At 33.4% G+C, this 25,000-nt stretch overlaps 1 protein-coding gene and 1 long non-coding RNA gene across 3 annotated transcripts in view; one reads left to right on the top strand and one right to left on the bottom strand.

The window, feature by feature from the left end:
* The window catches only part of LOC149131975 (uncharacterized), a 44,868-nt gene extending 32,554 nt beyond the window's left edge, over positions 1–12,314 (top strand). The window contains exon 4 of the long non-coding RNA XR_016244934.1: positions 12,034–12,314. This is a non-coding gene — a long non-coding RNA (uncharacterized LOC149131975). The remainder of the gene's footprint in view (positions 1–12,033) is intronic.
* LOC106870026 (corticotropin-releasing hormone receptor 2) overlaps positions 1–25,000 on the bottom strand; it is a 226,827-nt gene that overhangs the window by 72,226 nt on the left and 129,601 nt on the right. For both annotated transcript variants that reach the window (XM_089365681.1, XM_089365682.1), the window contains exons 4-5: positions 9,326–9,432; positions 2,499–2,625 (exon numbers count right to left, since the gene is read on the bottom strand). In XM_089365681.1, coding sequence (XP_089221807.1) covers positions 2,499–2,625; positions 9,326–9,432 — 234 coding nt within the window. The remainder of the gene's footprint in view (positions 1–2,498; positions 2,626–9,325; positions 9,433–25,000) is intronic.

Raw genomic sequence — 25,000 nt, forward strand, 5'->3', positions numbered from 1 at the left:
TGTTATTGTTGTCGCTGCTTCTGTTTAGCTCCAAGTTAGACGCGATTGAGCTGATATCTCATCAAAGGCGATATACACTCGTGAATATCGCATCGTATTTATTTTGGCTTCTTTTCGTTTTGTTTTTTTGTTGTTTTTTGTGCATATGCGTAAATATATTGTCGAATGTGTCTTTCTTTTTTCTTTCGATAATGGTAGTGGACGATGTGATGAAGTGTAACCGTATGAAACCATTGGTAGCACTGTTAATCCACAATTAAAAAAGTATATGTGTGTGCGTGTGTGTGTGTCGGTGTGTGTCTGTGTGAGTATGAGTGTGTATGTGTGAGTGTCTGTGTGCGTAAGTGTGTGTGATGTGTCTGTTTGTGTATGTTTGTGTTTGAGGTGTCCGTTTGTGTGTGTGTGTGTGTGTGTGTTCGTGTGCGTGAGGGTGCCTCTGTGTGAGTACGTTTGTGTGTCTGTGTGTCTGTGTCTGTGTTGTGTGTCTGTGTACGTTTGTGTGTCTGTGTCTGTGTTTGTGTGTGTATAGGTGTGTGAAGGCGCGTGACTTCATTATTACGATGTTTGTGCACGCGATTACAAGATAATAGTTTCGAACACCAGACCAACAGTATGTCGTAGTCTTGAGCAAAATATTTCAATTCCTATTGCTCCAGTCTGTTCAGTGCGGTTTTAGCCTGCCCGCCCGCCCGCTAGCCAGAAGGATATCACTATACGAAAGCTACAACAAAACGAAGGAACACATTGTGTCCATTAAGGTATGACATCATACGACAATCTGGCCGATACAGCGATCTATCTATCTATCTATCTATCTATCTATCTATCTATCTATCTATCTATCTATCTATCTATCTATCTATCTATATACCAGACGCAATGGTCAAAGACTGGAGACACGGTTGAAACTCAGAGTACCATGGAGTTTGAATCAAACTGTTCTAATCCATACACATAACTCCCAATAAATGCGTTATATATATATATATGTGTGTATATATATTGTTGTATTTCGGGACGGTCAATTTGTTTTTTGTCGCGAAGACCGAAATCGGTACTAAAATGTTCTCCATGATAAAATTATTTTAGCATTTTCTATCTTGTCTTATTTCCTCCTCCTCCTCCTCCTCCTCCTCCTCCTCCTACTACTACTACTACTACTACTACTACTACTACTACTCATAATAATAATAATAATAATAATAATAATAATAATAATAATAATGATACATTTCATTAGGCCTTGTCTGCCCTCAGCAAGTTGAATATCAAGCAACTCCATTCGAGTCTTTACTCTGTCAATCTCACTCATTCACCATATGATATTTTAGTCCAGTCCTTGATATTAACAAACCAATTTGTTCTACGTCTTCCCCTAAGCGTTTGCCATTTATCTTTCCCCTAGTAATAATCTTTGTTGAATACTCTGTACTCTTACTACGTAACCGAAGTACTCTAGCGTCCTTTTGCAACACAGTTGAGACTAATGATGTTTTTGTATTTGCTAGTTGCAGCACTTCTTCATCAATCGTATGTTTTATCCAAGATATTCTTAACATTCTTCTATATATCCACATTTCAAAAGCTTCTAGTTTGTCTCATTACATTTTCGTCAATGTTCATAATTCTGCATCATATAATATTATGGGCCGTATGTAACATTTACATAACCCTTTTTCTTGTTTCTGCATATATATTCTTTGATGTTAAAGCTTCTGACATGTTTTCAAAAATTTCCTTGCAATTCCTATTCTCCGTCTAATTACGGTACTTTATTTTAATTTGGAAGAATTTATGTTCCACATTTACTTTTCGCTTTAAGTATCGTCATTTTTATGATTTCGCTATTGTTTCTTTGTTTATTTATAACTCCATTTTGTTTTATAAGAAATATCTTCCTGCTTCTCTTCCAATTCTTGATTCCTATCAACTGAAGATTGTCATCATCAACATATTCGTCGTCGCCGTTGCCGTCTTGAACTTCAACGTCAGCACCGTTGTCATCGTTAATCTTGTACCGTCATCACCATCATTCATCATTGTAACAGTCACAATCACATCATCGTCGCCATTATCGCCACCGCCACCACCACCACCACCATCATCAGCACTGGCGTCGTCGTCGTCAACATACTAGTAAAATAATCTAAGTAGGAATCGGCCAAAAAAAAAATGCTTTTCTCTCCATAAAAGAATATTAAGCATTACTGCTACAAAACAAAGAAAAATACCATATTTGTAAGTAATTTATGTGGAGGGGGTGCGTATGTATATATATATATATATATATATATATATATATATATATATATATATATATATATATATATATATGTATGTATGTATGTATGTATGTATAAACGTGTTTGCGTCTGTGTAGGTGTGTGGGTGAGGAAGTGGGTGAACGGAACCGTGTTTTGTAGTAAAAAACAGTAAGCCATTGAAGAGAGGAAGGAATGAGACACGAAAGGAAGGTAGGAAGAACGGTCGTTACTTACCATTAGATGTTTCTGTTTTAAGACCACTTCTTCGACGCTGTGCCTCATGGCTATCCAGATAATGTTGCGCATTATAAAGGTAAGGATCAAATTGCAGTGAATGTTGTTTCGAAGACAGCGAAGATTCCTGCAAAGGATATAAAAGGTATATGTATATACATATATATAAATACAAACACGCGCATACACACACACACAGATGGATATATATATATATATATATATATATATATATATACATATCAAAAGTATGTTTTATAATACTATTCCACAGCCACACCGGGTGTGTGCGTGTGTATATATATATATATATATATATTTATATAAGGACGTTACTATGCATAAATGCCTCACGCTAAGAGAGACTTTAAAGTCAAACTACCATAATGACCACTTTTTTACCGAACGCTAGGGAATGCAACGCTCAAAGCCAGCCCCACTAAAAACAGACTAAGATGTATAAACGAGAGGCATAGAATTGATTGCCTCGTGTTTATACACGAGTAGTACGGCGGGCGAAATGCTTGGCGGTATTTCGTTTGCCGCTATGATCTGACTTCAAATTCCGCCGAGGTCGACTTTGCCTTTCATCCTTTCGGGGTCGATAAAATAAGTACCAGTTGTACACTGGGGTCGATGTAATCGACTTAACTCCCTTCCCCAAAATTATTATTATTATCATTATTATTTAAAATTCTATATAAGATACTAGTGGTAACAACTAATGATGTTCTATCTACTTCTGTAATATAAGCTTGGAGTTATGCATTAAAATTGTCCCCAGTAAGGAGCTATCCTTATCTGGTACATCATTACGGAGCCCCGTAGCAGGTTACTGCTAAAATGAATGGAACATAAACTTGAGAATTAGGAAATGCGACCAATAAGGCCTAGCAACGTAAGTGACCTTATGACTCTTGTTCATCCGAAATGCACATTAAGTACTAAAAAGGATTTTATGAGAGATCTTTAATAAAGCAAGTGCGCTAAATTGTAAGCACATCTTCAATCTGAGTAAAGTTTTACTTTCCTTCTACCGACTTCCCAATCTGCCTATTTACATATTTGTGCATTAACCTATCGATGTATTTATCTTTCTCCTCCACTTCTCTCTGTATCCCCCTCTTTCTCCCTTTCTCTCTCTCTCTCTCTCTCTCTCCCTTCTATATGAACGTATGTTTGTACATGGGTATAAGCAAATTAGACACATGAATATATAAAGTATATTAAATACATTAAATACAAAACATGTATATATGTATACATATGAAAAGGTTCGACGTACACAGAGTACAAATGACAGTAAATTAAAGGTGTAGAGGAAAGGTAATGCAAGTCGACTTTTACATATGGGGATGGGTTCGAGTTAGATAGATAGATAAACAGACAGATAGACAGACAGATCGATAGATAGATAGATAATACCTATTTACCTACCTACCAACATACATACATATATATCAATATATGAGAGAGAGAGAGAGAGAGAAAGTATATATATATATATATATATATATATATATATATATATATATATAAACAGTAAATATATGTGACAATTATTCGGTGGCCATGGCTACCGAATAATTGTCACATGTTATATTTACAGATAAATTCTTCTATTTACATAATATCGAGGTCTCTTTCATTCTTTTGTTGTCTTAACATTTCAATCAATATATATACGTGTGTGTGTGTGTGTGTGTGTGTGTGTGTGTGTGTAGACATGCGAGTATAGAAGAAAGTATGGATGACTAGATGAATGTATGGATGGACATCTAGCGTCTTACAAATATGTTTGTGTATCTACAAAACTGCTGAGTTTAATATCTTCATGAAATATCTGGATTATCCTTCAATTACATTATAATGCAATTGAAGTATAATCTTGTTATTAAAAAAGCATAACTATAAAGTTATGAATGTAATCATCTTTCTATTTGCTTATATATATATATATATATATATATATATATATATATATATATATATATATATACATATATATATATATATATATATATATATATATATATATATATATATATATAGAGAGAGAGAGAGAGAGAGAGAGAGAGAGAAAGAGAGAGACAGAGAGAGAGAGAGTGAGAAAGAGAGATATACATACATACTTACATACATACATACATACATACATAGATAATCATATATATGTATATGTGTGTGTGTATGCATGTACATATACATTTGTATATTCATATATGCATACATATATATATGCATATATATAAACATATGCATAAATGTATATATGTGTTTGTGCGTTTATATATATAAACATACATGTACATAGTTTTGTATTTAGCAAACTATATATATCGTTTACAGAAAAACAAAAGAAGATAGGTATATACAACAGGCTTCTTTCAATTTCTATCTATCAAATTCACTTGCAAGTCCACTTGGTTGACCCGAGGCTATAGCAGAAGACATTTGCCCAAGGAGCCACGCAGTGGGCTGAACCCGCAACCATATGTTTGAGAAGCAAGCTTCTTAATACACAACCACGCCTGCACCTACATATATATTTTTTGGTGGGGTGGGGGTTGCCTTCTGATATGAATTCTCATATGTAGAATACAAATTCGCAAATTTTTTCTAAAAATCCCCAAAATTAAAAATGTTATGAGGTATAATAAATGCGAGGCCAATGAGAAATTAGATGCCAATGTACATAACTAAACTAGTATACATCCAGCGCAAAGTATTTTACATTTTAAATTTATTTATAACTACACAAGTTTATAATATATTAAACTTAATTTACATGTCTATACATGTCTAAACCGGGTTTATTTATTTCTTAGTTTTATATGTCATGTCAAAAATAGTTTGAGGTGCAGTATACGCAAATTAGGCAATTCTTAAATTAAAATATATATTTGTGTAACTTATTTAATAAATACATATACACAATTCATAGGCCAGTTGCTGCGGCATTTATCTTGAGATAACGTATCTTACGAATGTGCTGTGTTAAAAAATGCAATAGATATCAGAGGGAGACGAAAATACATTACAGCAGCGGCAAGCGGGAACGCTATCTGCATTTCGGTCTGTGGAACTTTTTCAATTGCACGTGCTGGCATCCAGTCATAGGCTCCGACAACAATCTTTTGCCTCCAATATAGGAAATAGCGAATAAATCATAAACTAATGCTGCGAATAGCCACTCGGTTGAATTAAAATCCGCTATAGGCAATTGAATAAGTATCAAATTAAACTAGTTATCTGTGTATCATACGCAACGTATATACACAATTGATAGGACCAGATCAAATATTGCAGGAACTGCCTAAGAACGGTGTATATACAGTAAATATAATATTTAGATAGCATGCTTAAAGTATGTATCCTTTATTACGGGAAATATAGCTGCAATAGTTTGGTGATCGAGTATAGGAAAAGCAGTTTTCTATTTGGCTCGCCGGACGTTTTTTCTACTCACATGGTTCTGTCCGACAGAGACAACAAATTCTTTGTTTATCTTTCGCATCAGTAGACTGTCTAGGCTAATGGAATTGTTATAATATTCACTTTGGAATTAGAGGTTTTTTACCTTTTTTTTTCTTCTTTGTTACCTGTTTTTCTTTTTTTCTATTTTTGTGCGCTTTCTGCTTCAGAAAATGGAAAACAAGTCAAATGGAAATTAATTCTTACTTTTTGTATTATGAATGATTGTGTGTGTGTGTGTGTGTGTGTGTGTGTGTGTGTGTGTGTGTGTGTGTGTGTGTGTGTGTGTGTGTCTGAGAGAGAGTGTGTGTGGAGCGCGCGCACGTGTTATGACTTTCTATGTACTGCATGTATAATCTTACATATTAATAAGTATATATACATTTGTATATTTGTATATATAAGCACAAAGCACATACTCATTGACACACGTAAACACACACATGTATATATATATATATATATATATATATATATACATACATATAAATATTTATATGCAATTTATATGGATTTTATATACATATATCCATATTAATGCATATGTATTTGCGGTCAGAAATATATATATACACATTTATGTTTATTAATGAAATAAATGCGTGTGTATGTGCGTGTGTGTGTGTGTGTGTGTGTATGCGCGTGTGTGTGTGTGTGTGTGCGTATGTGTGTGTGGCAAAAAGAGAAAGAAGGAGAGAAGAAGGAGAGGAAGAGGAAGATAACATTCAGATTTCTAGATCAGGTCGTTTAGATAACACTAAATATGGATTCAAAAAGAATGATGGAACAGAATTTCAGAGGACAGTTATGAGTGTGTGTGTGTGTGTGTGTGTGTGTGTGTGTGTGTGTGTGTGTGTGTGTGTGTGTGTGTGTGTGTGCGTGTGTGTGTGTGTGTGTGTGTGTGTGTGTGTCTGTGTGTTTGTGCTTGCGTGTGTGCGCACATCATGGATATAGACAGATGCACACTCAGTCATATTCAAAAATATACACGCACACATACATACATAAGCACACACATACATACTGAAACATTTATACTCATAAACTCACGCACGCACACAAATTCACATAGGCGCAGTTGTGGGCTGTATGGTAAAAGTTTCCTTCCTAACCACATGGTTCCGTGTTCAGTCCCACTGCATGTCACCTTCGGCAAATGTCTTCTACAATCTCCACAGGCCGATCAAAGCCTTGAGAGTGAATGTGATAATATATATATACACATACATAGTTCACTACGCCATAACCGTTAAATGTAAATAATGTAAATAACATGAATGCATACATACATATATACATACATACATACATACATACACCAACAAGGGACAGAAAGAAAAGCCAAATACATTGAAAGACGATGTTCCATCATGGCCCTACCCTTTGAATGAATCCAGCAAATGATTATACATACATATACACACACACATATATGTATGTATGTATGTATGTATGTATGTATGTATGTATGAATGTATAATATACAGGCGCTTTATCAGCATATTACAAGGGATATACTCAACACGTACATTTGAAATTTGAAATTTAAATTTAAACTTTAATTATAACTTATATATATATATACATATATATATAAGAGTATATATACATACATACATACATGCACGCCCACGGACATAAGTACGACATGTCTTCTTCCATTTGTTCCTGTGCGTCACTCTAATACAGCTTCTTTTTTGTTCCCTCACCTATATCTATCTTTCATTTTTTGTTTTTTTTTATATATAGTTTTGAACCGTATAACAACATATATACAATCCACCCATAATCATACAATATTTTTTCGAAATATATTGTTTCCCAAACTATGTCAGCTAATGTGTGAGTTACTTAAGATGGTGAGCTACAGTTAGAAAGAGATGTGGCAATTTTTTATAGTGCCTGTTATATATTTGAGGTAACAGTAATAGGTTTATTGATGAAAGAGAAATTATAACATTATGAATTTTACAAATCAAACGCAACTTATTTACCTAATATTGCCAACGATTCTATGAAAATCTATCTTTTTAATGCAGCGGCCATTTTGTTTAAGTTTCAAACTGTCAGTGCAATATTGAATATTACGGTAATAAAAGAAGAACCGAAGATCGAACGTTTTAGTTTAGTTCATTCAGCTACATTACAACTCTAATAACACTGAATCACTGCACATCAGAACTTTACAGCAAGAACTAAAATATCGACAGCAACGGCATCCACAGAAATAACAAGAACCACAGTCAAAATGACTGAAGCAGACGATCAAAATAGGCTGACAGTATTATACACAATTCCACTATTACTACCACCATCATCATTTTCCTCTCATCAACTGATTCGACTCATTTAATGAAATTGGTCTTGAGGCGAGTTAAAAACGATCAATATTGGATAAAAGCAGACGAGTTGGAGGTTGTAACATATGCAGTTAGCCTGACTACATGTAATGCATGCAATATGGTGTCGTTCTCGGTGCTAATCATTTTAAATGTCATTACGTCAGTCGGTCTTTAGATATCAACATGGTGTTCTTATGTGCAATAGTCGCTTCGATCGATAATTCTGTTTACCAGTTTTTGTATGTTTTTTTGGCTTTTGTTTTTTTGGGGGCTTTTTTTTTCACACTTCAGCTTTTTAAAATGGTCTTTGTTTTAGAAAACTGACGAATTTAAAATAAATATAGAACAACAAATAAAATGAGGAAATGCAGAAGTGAAATGGAACCGGCAAAGAATAATGGAATTAGAGGAATATCTTAAAACAAAAGTAACCGAAAGCTTTTCCACTGGTATAATGCTGTTTCTAATAATAATAATAATCATAATAATAATAATAATAATAATAATAATAATAATAATAATAATAATAATAATAATACTTGTCAGTTGTTTGACCTTAACCAGTTGAGCATGTCCTTTAGTGGCTGACGATATGTGCATCTCTGATCATGAGCAGAAGTAGTGGGGGAGCATCATAGCGTAGTTCTTTTTTAATCTAAAATATACTCTTCGTCATTTTCTACAATGCTCTTTCATTAATCTGGAAGATTTGCAAGGCCCCTCTTCCAAAATTCACTTGTCCGTCACGAAAAAGTCTCCTCCAGTACTCTTCTGACCTCGAACCTACACTTAAATGGCTTGCAACCCATCCTATTACAAAGCATATATTAACACAGCAACCACAAATCTACTGCGACATAAATGTGCGACACTAAACATTGTATAGCGCCTGCTTACGTGAAGAAAATATATTCCAATAAAACAGTTTTATCGCATTATTTCATTTGCACATAAACCAGACAACAATAAATGTAAAGGATATATAAATGGAAAAAACTGTGATAGACTTACCCAAACCAGATAAAAATCAACAACGCCACAATTAAAGCCACTGTGGAGACACAGAATCCGAAATGGTAGATGATACTGATCACGTTGAAATCTTCGTGGACATGGTGCTGAAAGAGACGCCATGAATTTATAAATAAATAAGTAAATATATATATATATATATATATATATATATATATATATATATATATATATATATATATATATATATATATATATATATATATATATATATACATATACTATATATATATATATATATATATATACATATATATATATATATATGTATATATATATATATATATATATATATATATATATATATATATATACATATATATATATATATATATATACATGCACATATATATATATATATATATATATATATATATATATATATATATATATATATATATATATACATATACATATGCATAGATATGTGTGTATATATATATATATATATATATATATATATATATATATATATATATATATATATATGCATAGATGTGTATATAAATATATATAAATAAAAAAAAATATATGTATATGTATTTATACGTATACAATATATACATACATACATGTATTAAAGAATTTGGAGTAATCGAGAGACTAGAAATACTTCGCGTCTAACAGTGAAACTCGAAGCAGATAACGTTATAAATAATAGCGTGTAGACTATCACGTTAAGAAAAAAAGACTTTCGATTAGAAAGTTTATTATATATAGATCTATTTACTTCGTGCTCCACCGTTAAAAATGAATTCTCTTTCTTTATATATATATATGCCTGTGTGTGTGTACGTTAATTAGAAAATAACATAAATAGAATTCAAGATGAAAATATGCATAGACTCCCCAATGATACACGTAAGTAAGATGACCTACTTCCTTCGCTCAACTTAGAGCCCTTAATTAGTAAAACTGTGGCTGTCCAACCTATAACTAGTCATTTTTGATATTCTCTACTGTGTCTCTAACAAGCCATTGCGTTCACCACGGGTGACTGCTTCTGCCTATACCACAACGACCGTCTGTCATCACAACCCAACCCGTCTGAGACCACCTTTATCTCTCTGATACAAGTTTCTTGTTTTAAGTAACATTAATTAAAACATTCCACCAAAATGTCGTCAGATTAATAATGACAGTAATTTTACTAAATTCTTTCATTAATTTTATAATTAATTGAAACAAAAGCAGTGTATTTCAACAGTAATATTGTAATAGAAGGGTTAATTAATAGTGTCTGGAAATATTCAGAGGAAATAATCAGAGGAAATATTCATCACAGAAATAGGAACACACAGACTCACAAAAACACTCACTTTGCATATTAAATCTTTGTCCATTGTTCGTTCGAAACTTAGTGATTATTTGATGACGACGTCAGATCGAAACGATCGTTGTCCCAGTTTATAGATTAAAACAGAAATTATGAGACTCTATAATTATCAATCCTTTTCATCTATCCGTTTATCTATCCGTTTATGTGTGTGTGTGTGTGTGTGTGTGTGTGTGTGTGTGTGTGTGCGTATGTGTGAGGGTGCTTGCGCTCGTGCGCCTTCGGTTCTAAATCTCTGAGTGTGGGTATGCGTGCGTGTATGCGTGTGTATGTGTGTGTGCGAGTGTGTGTGTGTGTGTATGTGTGCTTGTGCTCTTGCACCTTCGGATCTAAATATCTGATTCTGTGTGTGTTCCTGCGCGCGCGAGTGTGTGTGTTTGTGTGTGTGTGTGTGTGTGTGTGTCTGAGTACTTGTGCAATTGGGGACCAATTTTATAATTAAATTCATCACATAGCGCCATGCAGTTTTCTAAATCCATAACAGTGATCTTCAATATAGTTACAAAGAATGTAGAGGTAGCAATACATTTATTACATTGCTTCCTCTGCATCTTATCTAATGAGATACGGTAGTTTTAAGAAAACATGACATTAATGGAATTACATTGTGACCTACTCATACACAATAACCTAGTCCCTTCCGAGCTAGTACTGAACATCCATTATTTTAGTGTCTTTCAAATAGAAAACCACTTCTCGTTATACATATATATATATATGTGTGTGTGTGTGTGTGTGTGTGTGTGTACAGGAGTAGCGATGGTTCAAAAATCGACTCTACGACTTGTTTCGTTTTCCAAGTTCGGTTTTGTTTCTATCAGTCTTCGTTTTTACCTAACTGTTAAGTCACAGTGACGTAAACAAGCTAGCTCAGATTGTCAATCAGTTGAGGGGGACACCAACACACACACACACACACACACACACACACACACACACACACACACACACACACACACACTCAACGGGTTTGCACGCATTTTCCGTCTACCGAATTTACTCACAAGCCATTGATCGACTCAGAGGCATAACAAAAGATACTTGCTGAAAGTGCCGCGCAATGGTACTGAACATGAAACCTTTGGTTACAAAATGATTTTCTTACCTATACGCCCATACCTACATCTTTCTATCAGTTGTACGTAAATACAAACATCTGTATTGGCGTTTGTGTATGTGTTTGGGAAAGCATATCTACGTGCACGCATGTGTGTGTTTGAGTTGATAATGACAAACGATAAAATTAATTTAATTTGCAGTTATTTTTCGAAAAAGAAAGTCGAATCCTTTCCTTTATATCATTTCCTTTTGTTTGTTGCATTTTATCTCCTTTTTCTTTTTCTGAAATTAGTTGCAGCCGATAACAAAGAGAAGACATGTAGCTACTATTTACAAACTGAAAGAACAGCTAAATTATCGACGAATGTTAAACGAGAAGGGAACGTCAATGAAGTCAGGTGACTTTGAAAAATAATTGCATATTTATTTCCGATTCATTCTTAAATTCTTTCATTCTTTATTTCCTTTAATCTTCCTCCATCCTTTCATTATATTCGTTCCATTATCCTTTCGAAGAATTTTTTCATCTCTCATTTTTGTTTTACTCTATAAAATTTGTCCTCTTTCCCTTTTAACTGTAAAGAATTTTAAAATAGTGTTCAAAACATATAAAATATGTTCGTTCTTGTAAGAATATTCGTTTTGTATTGCTTAGAATTCATTTTGTAGAGAAATACGGTGTAATAATATCGAAGAATTGATGCCAAAGTATGGGATAAATCAAGCAATTATTCTCCATTTCCGGTTCTAGAAAATGCTGTAATTATTATTTGGTGTTACGCAGACATATTCTTTAATTTAAATAAATGCACGTACAAATATATCAGATACATACATACATACATACATACATACATACATACATACAAACAAGCATATATATATATACATACATACATACATACGTATATATATATATATATATATATATATATATATATATATAAGTACATATATACACAAATATATCTACGTTAATTACGTTATACATATATACAAGCATATATATATATATATATATATTCAACTATATTTAGACATTGCATGCGTTCGTATGTACAATTGTAAACGAATACAACCATATAATTTTACGTATTTATGCATGTATGTATGTATGCATGTAGACATGCATAAATCTATGATTATTACTCGGACACTTACTTTATACATCCATTCATATTTACTTGCATCTATACATAGATATATACATAGATACAGGCATTTATGCACGTAAACATGAATACATACATCACGTACATACACATATCCTATATATACATACTTACATACATGTATAGGCACAAATATTATACATATGTACATATATGCATAAATTATGCACACATACTTAGATTCATAAATACATGTATACATAGATACGTACTAGTAGGTATATAAGTATATATAGATAGATTCATGCATGCGTCTATGTAAGCATATACTCATAAATACACTCATACAAATAAATAGGAATATATATCGACATTGTTTCGTATATACGTGCATATACTTACAAACATCTATACGTGTAATTATGGATCCATAAATTCTTATTTGCCCTGTTCATAATCATACCATATGTTACATATTTATTATGGCATACCTTGATATTGTGTGAACTAAAACAGCCCTTGACAGGCCTCTGGTATTTATAGAGTGTTAAGCACTTTCGGTATGCAAATTAAGGACTGATTGTTTCTCAGGAGACTGTCAGAATGATGTGGGTGCCTCATCAATTGAATAATCCCAATTGATTAAGGTTGTTCATCCTCTTTTTTCAGTCTGCGGAGAAATGGCTAAAATTTGCCCTGTTTATAATTATACCGAATCTTACATAAATACATACCATGTCTTGTGTGTACATATAGATATATGAATGCTAGTGGTGATTTTAGAACTCCCCATGGAGGATCATCATCCACTCTACTGTGATGTGGTTATCATTGTACTTAGTAGTGTTACCGGTTATGATGTACGAAACAAATGTAGGAAGCAGTATGATAAACACACACCTGGCACTCCGTGGGTTCTAGTTGATCTGATCAGTTGAGCAGCTTGCTCGTGAGATTGAGTGGAATTGGTTCAGCACCCTATAGACACGCATACTCTGAACATAGTTCTTAGGGAGATTCAGAATCTGACGAGGCTGGGCCCTTTGACAACTCATTTTGACAGCTGAGTGGACTGGAGCAACGAGAAAGATGGGTATCGAACTCACGACCACACGATCGTAAGTCGAATACCCTAACCACTGATCCACGTGCCTTCATAAAATGCAGCTTATATCGTTCGATCCATACGTACGTATCCCTATTGAGGTGAAGCATTTCATCTGTGTAACCACCGTTGACACTGGCTTACGCTTACGGTCCCCATATACTGCATTAATATTCCCCGCAGTTTCCGTTGCGTTGTTGCCTTTATTGAATTTATAAAGTAAAATATACCGAATATGCTCCTTCGTTACTTCCATTATAGATTTGAAAAAATAACTGTTAAAACCGAACTGCATTCTTTAAACCTTGCACTAAGAATAAGACCAAGGTAAAATTACTACGTGGTTTTATAGCAAGTTGATGCAGGTAGTTTACCTCGTCCCCCTTCGAATTTTAGTTCATGTAATTGAAAAACCGCATTATTTAGGGGATGATCCAATATATATATTTATAAATGTATATGTATGTATATATGTACACACATGCACATCCACACATATACATACATGTACATTCATACATTACTACACAAACACACACACACACACACACACACACACACACAAACATGCATACATAGTTACATACGGATAGATAGATAAATAGATAGGTGTGCGACGACACTAATTGAACAAAAATCAGATATTGTTAATCACTTATCAACGACAAAGGAAATAGTTTTGTTCATTTTTGTGTCTCTTTCACGATCATTCATTATTGATTTTAAACTTAAAACCTTGTTGCCATTTGGTGTTTCCAGAACTTTCAACAATATGCTATACTTAACAAGAAATGAGCGTTTTTCAAGACGTAATACGTAAACAGCTTTCATCTTTGATTCTCTAATATAAGGCATGTTGTAGGAAATAGCCGGCAAATAGCTTTCATTTTAGAATAAGAAATAGTAGATCTGTTTCAAGAAGTAGAAGTTATGTCTTTCATTTACGAATACCAGAGAATGCGGCCACTTTCAGTTATACCATTCTTATATTCGTTAATCTTCTATGAAAGACTTGTCTTTCGCTACGCTCTTGTTTGCGTATGAAGGCAAGCTACTTGACTTACAATATCGTAGAGTGGTGATGGTTTCTTAGAACTTTCTTTAGTTCCTACTGTGTATGATACGCGTGTGTTGTGTGTAAGTGAGTGTGATGCATTGCATGCGTAAGGGTACCCGCGTTCGTAACTCACTCAGGCGGTGTTGTGTGTGTGTATCTATCTATCTATCTATCTATCTATCTATCTATCTATCTATCTATCTATCTATGTGTTTCTGACATTGGTATTTAGATAAAAATATACATCATCACCGACATGTGTATATATATATATATGGGGGGGGGGGGTATATGTATATATGTATGCATACATATATACATACATGCATACATACATACTCGACATACCCGAGCTCAGTCATTAGTAACTATACCAGTATACAAGTATCTACATATATGTGGATATTCTTTTAATGTTCTCGTTTCTCTTTTTGTTCACGTTCTTTTTGATGTGCTGTACCCATATATGCATGTATATATACATATATATGTAGGCATGTACATACATGTATGTATATATGCATATACTTATATATTATGTATATTATATATATATATATATATATATATATATATATATATAGGCATACATATTAATGCATACATATATATGTCTACATACAAACAAAATAAACGAAATGAACTGAGTAGCAAGCGTGTGAAGATGGATAATTAACCAAATTTAAATTATCTAATTATTCGACATCAATTTTTCAATTCATTTCGTAAAATTATTTAAATTATTTACTTGTACGCCAGAAACTACAGTCTATTACTATCATCATCATCATCATTATTATTATAATTGCTGTTATTATTATTATTATTATTATTATTATTATTATTATTATTATTATTATTATTATTATTATTATTATTATTGTTGTTGTTGTTGTTGTTGTTGTTGTTGTTGTTATATTCCCTTGTAATTTTTTTAATGCGGTGTGCTGGCAGATTCGTTAGCACGCCGGGCAAAATGCTTAGCGGTATTTCGTTCGTGTTTACGTTCTGAGTTCAAATTCCGCCGAGGTCGACTTTGCCTTTCATCTTCTCGGGGTCAATAAATTAACTACATGTGCTTGATAAATAGGGGGTTTGCATGTGTACACACACACACACATACACACACATATATAACAATAAGAAAATAGTAATTGCTATATAAACTAATTGTAAAATATCTTTTTACCCGCACCCATTTATTGCACTTGGTAATGTAATTGCCATGCAATGAAAAAACACTAGTGTAATAATAATTGGGTATTCTTCTAGCAGTATATTGGATAGATATTATCCCTTAGTGGGTTGGATTCACAACCCCTAACTTTCTTGGATATATATATATATATATATATATATATATATATATATATATATATATATGCATAGAAGTCAGGAGACATGAGAGATAAATATATTTATTTTACCATTTGATATCCGCAAGATTACGGTCGTTTCAAAATCGACATCATGTAATAATTTCGGCGTATAGGAAATCATTTTAAATGTCTATGCCAATATATATGCTACACATTGTACAACAGAATTGTATATTTACAAAAAATATTCAGAACATCATGGTTACAGCAATGCTTCCAATTCAGAGTGGAAGCAATTGTACTATTGCAATATGTAATATGCATATTGGGGCAGGCATGTAAAATAATTTATTACACAATGAAGGCTGCGAAACGACCGTTACCTTATGGATGTCATACGGATAATTAAGTAAATTCACCTCTCATACTGTCTGAATTATTATTGTCTATATACTTCTCATGAAATAATTTTTTTAAGATAAGATCTGGATTTCAGCTACATAGAATTCTCTATATATACATATGTGTGTGTGTGTATAAGTGTATATGTATGTGTGCGTGTATATGTATGTATGTATGTATGTATGTATGTATGTATGTATGTATGTATGTATGTATGTATGTATGTGTGTATGTGTGTGTGTGTGTGTGTATGTATGTATGTATGTATGTATGTATGTATGTATGTATGTATGTATGTGATCAATAGAATATATTCGTCAAAAATGCCGGAATTACATAAAGAAGCTAACGAGAGTGTGTCTTCACGTTAAGTGCTCAAGATAAAGATAATTAGGAGATTAAAGTATTACAAAGAGAGAAAGAGCAAGAATAGTAAACGAGAGAATGCAAGAGAGAAAAAGAGAAAGAATTAATTGGTCAAACGGAAAGAAAAAACGGAAATTCATGGAAAGAAAAGGAAAGAAAATGGATTTAAAATAGTGACAGTTGTATTATGTTTGGTTTCGTGACGTGTAAATATAGGCATGTGTGTGTGAAGTGTGTGTGAGGTATGTGGGGTGTACATGTACTCATTAAACTCTCATTTATATGACAGAATACTCGAGGCTAAATATTTGATATGTTTGAAATGTCTGGATTAATTTATATTTACTAAGTGACCTCTTGGCTTTTTTTTTTCTCTTTCTTTCTATTAACTGGCACTCCGTCAGTTGTGACGATGAAGGTTCCCGTTGGTCCGAACAACGGAACAGCGTGAAATTAACGTGGAATTAGCGTGAAGTTAACGTCCAAGTAGCTGAGCACTCCACCCGGACACGCGTACCCTTAACGTAGTTCTCAGATAGATTCAGCGTGACACAGAGTGGCAACGCTGGCTCCTTTCAAATACGGGTACTACTCACTTTTCCAAGCTGAGTAGACTGGAACAGCGGGAAATAAAAATATCTTGCTCAAGGACACAACGGGTTGTTGGGAATTGAACTCTCGACTCAGCTGGCAAAAATGAGAAATCTTGCGACAGACCGGCACCCCCTCTATGGTAGGGAACATATGCGCCTACCTATGGCCTCCTAAGCTATAAACATTGTGTTAACATTCACAGTGCCAATAATTACTAAGAAATTGCAATGGTCACACTCATAATGAATTCGTATTTGCTGCCAACTTTATGGCGACCACCAAAATCTAAGGACGTCCAGGTAATGTATTCAGACACTTGTCGTAAAATCCATGCTACTTAACATGACAGTTTGGTGTGTATAGCATGATTATCAGCGTGCAGTAAACGGGAACATGTTATAAGTAGAAGGGTGGGTTTATGGTTTGCACCTCATCGTTGGGTCAACTACCTATCAGAGGATTGATTGAGGAAGGCTAATCTGGAACGACGTGTCAGAAACGACAATGAAAGACCAGCGTCAATTGTTTTACCATTTACTGACATTTCTATCTGACGAATGCATTTTTGGCACGACGCTTCATATTATGGGAAAAGCAATCAACTTTGGCAATAACAGCTAATATGTCTATTCTAGTAAAGTAATACTATTTGCAAGCATTAGACCACACACACAAACACACATATACACACGCACACACATGCATAGACAGACATACATACATAGATACATATATAAATACATACGCACATATATACATACATACATACATACATACATACATGCATGCATAATACATACATACATACATACATACATACCTGTATTAATGCATTGCACTTAGATATAGCGATAGTAATAACCAGGTGTTAGAACTCAATATACGACTGCTTGAGAGAAAATTGTTAACTGAGTACACTGTAATAAGAGATCATTAGAAATGACAAGAAAGCAAGTAATTACGTAATGGATCTCATTAGCTAACAGCTGTTTCTGCTCTATGATGCAATGCACTCATATTTCAGGGTTTGTGTAGCACCTTATAGCTTCATCGCTGCACACAATTCAAATAGTATTAAATTAAAATAGCTATCTAAATACCATACTTAACGTAATATACACTGTTGAGAGGTACAATGCTATAGTTTTTTTGTCTAAGAGAAAATCTCTTCATAGTCATACTGTGTTAGAACCACAATATATATCGGAACAGAACCACAATATATAGCGGAATGAGACGAAAATTCCTTATAGATGTTGATATTATTATTATTCAGGTCACTGCCTAGAATCGAACTCGGAATCTTGGGGCTAGTAGCCCACGCTCTTAACCCCAAGATTCCGAGTTCGATTCCAGACAGTGACCTGATTAATAATAATAATAATAATAATAATAATAATAATAATAATAATAATAATAATAACATCGAAAAATGCCTTAGGAATGAGAAACCAGGTTCGAAATTTCCACAAGACACCTGGTGAAGGCTGGAGGGTATATCAGCCGAAACGTTGTGTTAACAACAAACAAGATGAGGACAAATATCCGTCAAATGTGAATAATGTAAATAAGTTATTGTTTTTGTTGTTATAGTTTTTCTAACCCCTAGTCAACCCCGAATGAATATACTACCTATATAGAAAATCAATCCTGATCATTTTATCGTTTATTGCCCCAGTATTTCTAGCCCTGTACAAACCTATGAATCCTTCGAGTTTAGGCAAATCCTATTGCTACTTCTAGCAACTGAGAGACCGTGTAGAGGTTCCCGTTGATGGTTCGAGAAGCTAATGTCTGTCTATTTATTATATGCGTTGTGGAATTTTGAATAGAAACAGCTTTTGATGATAAAAATGTCAGTGCTATCATAATTGTCATCATAGAGTATGGTAATAGACTCAATGAAATAGACGCCGATAGCAATTATTCTTCAGTATAGTATCATTAATTATATTTTCCTTATTTAATTTTTAATTTTCGACTTTATAAGAGTAATAATAATAGCAGAAAACAAAATAAAACAAAAAAATAACTGTCTACTCCATAAAGAAATAAAAAAAATGCAAGTGCGAGCGGTGCATATATATTTACATACATATAAATAACACACATATGCATACGCACAAGCATACACACACACACACACACACACACACACAGATATACGAGGTCTGATCAATAAGTATCCGGACTGTTGCTATAGTAACGAAGCTAAAGCACGCAGAGTAAGGTCGCTCGACACATATTGACCTTGAACTCTGCTGTATACAGATAATGTGGAATTCCAGTAGCAACAGTATTTCCATTATGATGACATTAGGTAGTCAATAACCGTGGAAGAGCTTTGCTACAGCATTCTACAAGGTTTTTGTCCGAATTTCAATTAACTATACATGTGTGTGTGTGTGTATGTGTGTGTATGTGTGTGTGTTTTAGCGGATGGGTTTTAGCATACTGGTGTTGATGTTGCTTTGAACATTCGCCAGAAAATCGATTATCAATTTCATTTTACCTGTAACAGGTCATTCTTCTATATATAATTCATAGACAGTTCATCTAGGATTAATCTGTCCATCCATTGTATCTTCTCTTTGTTTAAGAAGTATATCGTAATTAGAATGCGAGTAGACTGCTATTTCTAGCAAATAAAACGACCGTGTAGAGCCATATTACTGAAAATGGTATGGTGTGGTTGCAGCATTTCGAGTGAACTTGTATAAGTTCGTCCATACTGTCTGTGTGCGTGTGTGTATGTGTGTGTGTGTGTGTGTGTGTCTGTGCGTGCGAGGCAGACAGACAGACAGAGATAGAGAGGGACACACAGACAGAGACAGAGACAGAGAGAGAGAGAGAGAGAAAGAGAGCCAGTGGGTGTCTATGTGTGCATGTGTATCTATGTTTCTATGTGTGAGCGTTTGTAGTTATGAAACGAGTTATTATCGATTGTTTTAAAACTAAGTCGTCATCAGATTATCCTACAAAGTCAATAACAATCAACGCTGAATATCGACCTGTGCTTCGATCCTTTCACTTATTTTAATCCCGAGACACATATTTTAAAATCTTTTCCGAAAATTATACACATCTGAAATGGAAATTTATAGAAATTTTTAGAAAATTGAATCCGAACTTATATCGATCTTTGCAAAACTTTGTATTGCCTAATTTTTGGGAGTAAGAATTACCTTTCCACACAACCATTTATGTGAATTATAATTATTACTTAAGTCTGGCAATACCCTGTTCTTCAATTCAGCCGGGGAATTCACCATGATAGCAATATGAGCCAAACTGATATCACAATTCTCATCAAATGGTGCTTTCCCATTTTGTAATTAGAGGAGCCAGGTTGAAGACTGTTTTGCACATTGGTCCTCATATAATGAAGCTCGCACGTTAGTATTGAAGGAAAATTTCAGTACTTTATTCCATAGGTGTGAAAACTTAATGCATGCTTCTATTTCATCAGATCTTGTTCGTCTCAGAATGACTGGTAATATCTGTCTGAAGTCTCCTGATAAAACTAAAGTAACTCCTCTCATAGATTTAGTGTTGCCTATGATCTCCTGTAAGGTCTTACCAAGCGCTTCCATTGCACCTCTATGTGACATGGTGCATTCATGTCAAATGATAAGGTGGCATTGGCATAACACTTCTGTTGAAGCTATATCTTTGCTTATGTTACGAATTAGACTGTCACTTGTGACCAGGTGTAGTGGAAATTTAAAAGCAGAATGAGCTGTTCGTCCTCCTGGGAGAATGGTGGCACCAAAGCCAGAGAATGGTATAGCAAGTGCAGTTTTTTTCTTTGTTTTGCCTTAGTTTGCAGAGAAGCAATGTTACAAATGTTTTACCTGTGTCACCAGGAGCATCAAGAAAGAAAATTCCTCTGGTTTTTTTCTTACGAGTGTGGAACGCTGCACGCACGTACACACACGCGCGCGCGCACACACACACATATATATGTATGTATGTATGTCTGAAATGACGGCTTTTAAAACTTTATCAACTTCATAATTTAAGACATATATTTGAATCTTAAAAGTGTGTATACTTATATGTATGCATATGCGTGTGCATGTGAGAATATATATACACATATATATATATATATATATATATATATATATATATATATATATATATATATATATATATATATATATATATATATACATACATATACATGTATGTATGTATATGTATATATATATATATATTTATGTATATATATACATATTTATATGTATATATATATGTATGTATATATATATATATATATATATATATATTTATATGTGTATATATATATATATATATATATATATATATATATATATATATATACATACATCCATACATACATACTTACTACACTCTAATTATTTGAATGTCCTTTTCAGATCCGACTAACATACTAACATTAAGAAACTTCCAACCATTCTATCTTATGCTAATTTCAAACCCATCCAATAATTACCAACTGATATAAAGTCTTCTAAATTTCAATAATTCCAACCATATTATTTCCTCAGTTCCAAAATTATAAACCATCTTTAAAAAATCAGATATATTCATATTTCAATTGAATAAATTTCTGTAGAATACTCCAGACCAATTGTCCGTATCGGGATGTTTTTCTTCCATTATTTTGTTTTATTACTTTATTATGTTGTTATTCCATTTATCATTTTATGTTATTCCACTTTATTTAGCTATTTATTTGTTCGTTGGAGACAATAATTGCTAATGATGAAGCCTAAGGCTGTTATGATTTTAAAATATGAGCATATGTTACTTCAGACACCAAAGTAAGCATTTAGACGATGATTTTAATATAATTAAAGTTATTTCACATTCGCACACACTTAAACACACACACATACACACACTCACACACACACAACACTCATCCAGACTATCATACAAGCATTAACACATACCTTCATACAAACATGCATACGTTCTTACATGCATATATCTGTTCTTGATTTAAAAGACATATTATTCAGATCTGTATCGATTTCTAAGAAAGAATGTTCCAAATGTTCGGCCAGTAGAACGACCTACACATCGAATTAACAAGTGGCTGAGCATTCTACTCACACTGTACCGTCAGCGTAATTCTGAGACCTATTCAGAGAACCCGCGAATGACAATGGTGGCCATTTGCAGTACATGCATAGTGATTTCGATAAGCTTCCATACCTATTCCGTCAACGCGGTTTCATTCACAAGGCTTGTACTAAACGGAAGCGAGAGTAAAACAAAGAGCGCTTGTCTAAGACGCTACCCAGTGAGATAGAACCCAGAAATTTAAGATATATGTATTTATGCATGCATAAATATATATGCGTGCGTGTATGTATTTTGTATGCGAGTATGTATTTTGTGTGCATGTATGTATTCTGTGTGCGTCATGTATGTGCGTGTGTGTGTGTGCGTGTGTGTGTGTGTATGTATGTACACTCAATTATCGTCATCCAGAATATGTGCAATATAAAGAGTTAAGCAGTACCTATAAGACAAAATGACACACACACACACAGTCAGAATCAAACACATATATACAAATACTATTGATACTAGGGTCGAATAATTTTGAACACAGCTACTTCCTCAACCAGTCCTCGTTGATAAGCTGTTCTGTGACACATCAGCAGTAAATTTCAGTATGATTTATAATTTTCTTACTCTAAATAGTCCAGAGTCCTTGTATTCCTGGCGAGTGTGTATTCATTCAGAATGAATGAAACGTCTTATACGTATTTTGTAGGAATTCTTCCATTCGTACACACAAAAACCAAACTGCGCGAGTAAAACACACACCCGTGCATATAGATTCATAATCATTTACGTTTACACCTAAAAATGCATCTCAAAATAAATGTATGTATGAATATGATCTTACATTTATGTATATATATATATATATATATATATATATATATACACAAATACACACACACACACACACACACTCACACACACATAAATATATATATATACAAATACACACACACCTGCGTCTATACATGCACATGTGTGAATGTCTGTGTTTGTGTGAGTGCCTAATGAGTGTGCGTCAAAGGTAATTTTGTCATAGTCACCAGTTTTAGAAGTGTATGTGCGTGTGTGTGTGTGTGTGTGTGCGTGCGTGCGTGTATGTGCGTGCGTGTGTCCGTCTTTGTGTGTGTGTTTATATGCAGAATTGCGATGTCAAGTTTCGACAACAGGGACACGTTTCTCAGAAACATTTTTCATGAAATAAAAATGATGACGACGACGACGACGACGATGATGATAATGATGATGATGGGGAGTAGCAGGAGGAGGAGGAGGAGGAGGAGGAGGAGGAGGAAGACGATGATGATATTGATGATAATGATATTAGGGACATACTCTATCTCGATGAGTTGAATACAGATATGATTTGCCATCTGCATATGTCACTTCATGTCCAATGAAGAAGTCAGCCATCTTTTATAATATTCCCTTACATCAATTTTAAAGGGTTTCATGTATCTTCGTTTTTTTTTCTTTTTTTTTTCTAAGCGAACATATCGAAATGTTTTCTACACACTACGGTTAAGCAGAACTTTATGTCAAATGTTTGGTAGAAGTTAGAAACAGTTTACACATTCTCTATTGCATTTTTTTCATTAATTTATTCTTTGACTATATAGCCATTAAAATTTCTCTGTTGCGATGACTTTATTATTGAGGAATGAATCATTACTCTTTGTTTCTGGAGTTCGATTCGATCACCGGAAATTTTACTGTTCTATGAAAATGCTTAGCATTCACATACATCTATGCCAGAACGTTAGTTCATGTGTAAGTTGTATATATATATATATATATATATATATATATATATATATATATATATAAAGTGTAGGTGGCATACGAGTGGGTATATATTTATAAAAAAGAAGTTTGAAAACGCCACTATATAAAATAAATTTTAATTTATAATTTTCTCAGAGATATTTTACATGTTTCAGTTCTTGAAATAACGAACCTTATCATAAATACATATTTAAAAAAAAAATGTAATTAAAGGAAAAGTTCATACTTGTTTCTTACAGGTGTCAACATAGTCCACGTAGGAGCGTTTTTTTTGTGTGGGGACATAATGGCTGTCTAGTGCGTTGTAGTAGTAGAAGTGAACGTGTTGGTAATGGTAAATTATTATTATTATTATTATTATTATTATTATTATTATTATTATTATTATTATTATTATTATTATTATTATTATTATCATTATTATTATCATTATTAATTATTATTATTATCAT

The sequence above is a fragment of the Octopus bimaculoides genome, chromosome 18 (genome assembly GCF_046866305.1).
Source record: "Octopus bimaculoides isolate indiv1 chromosome 18, ASM4686630v1, whole genome shotgun sequence".
In the NCBI taxonomy this organism is placed as follows: Eukaryota; Metazoa; Mollusca; class Cephalopoda; order Octopoda; family Octopodidae; genus Octopus; species Octopus bimaculoides.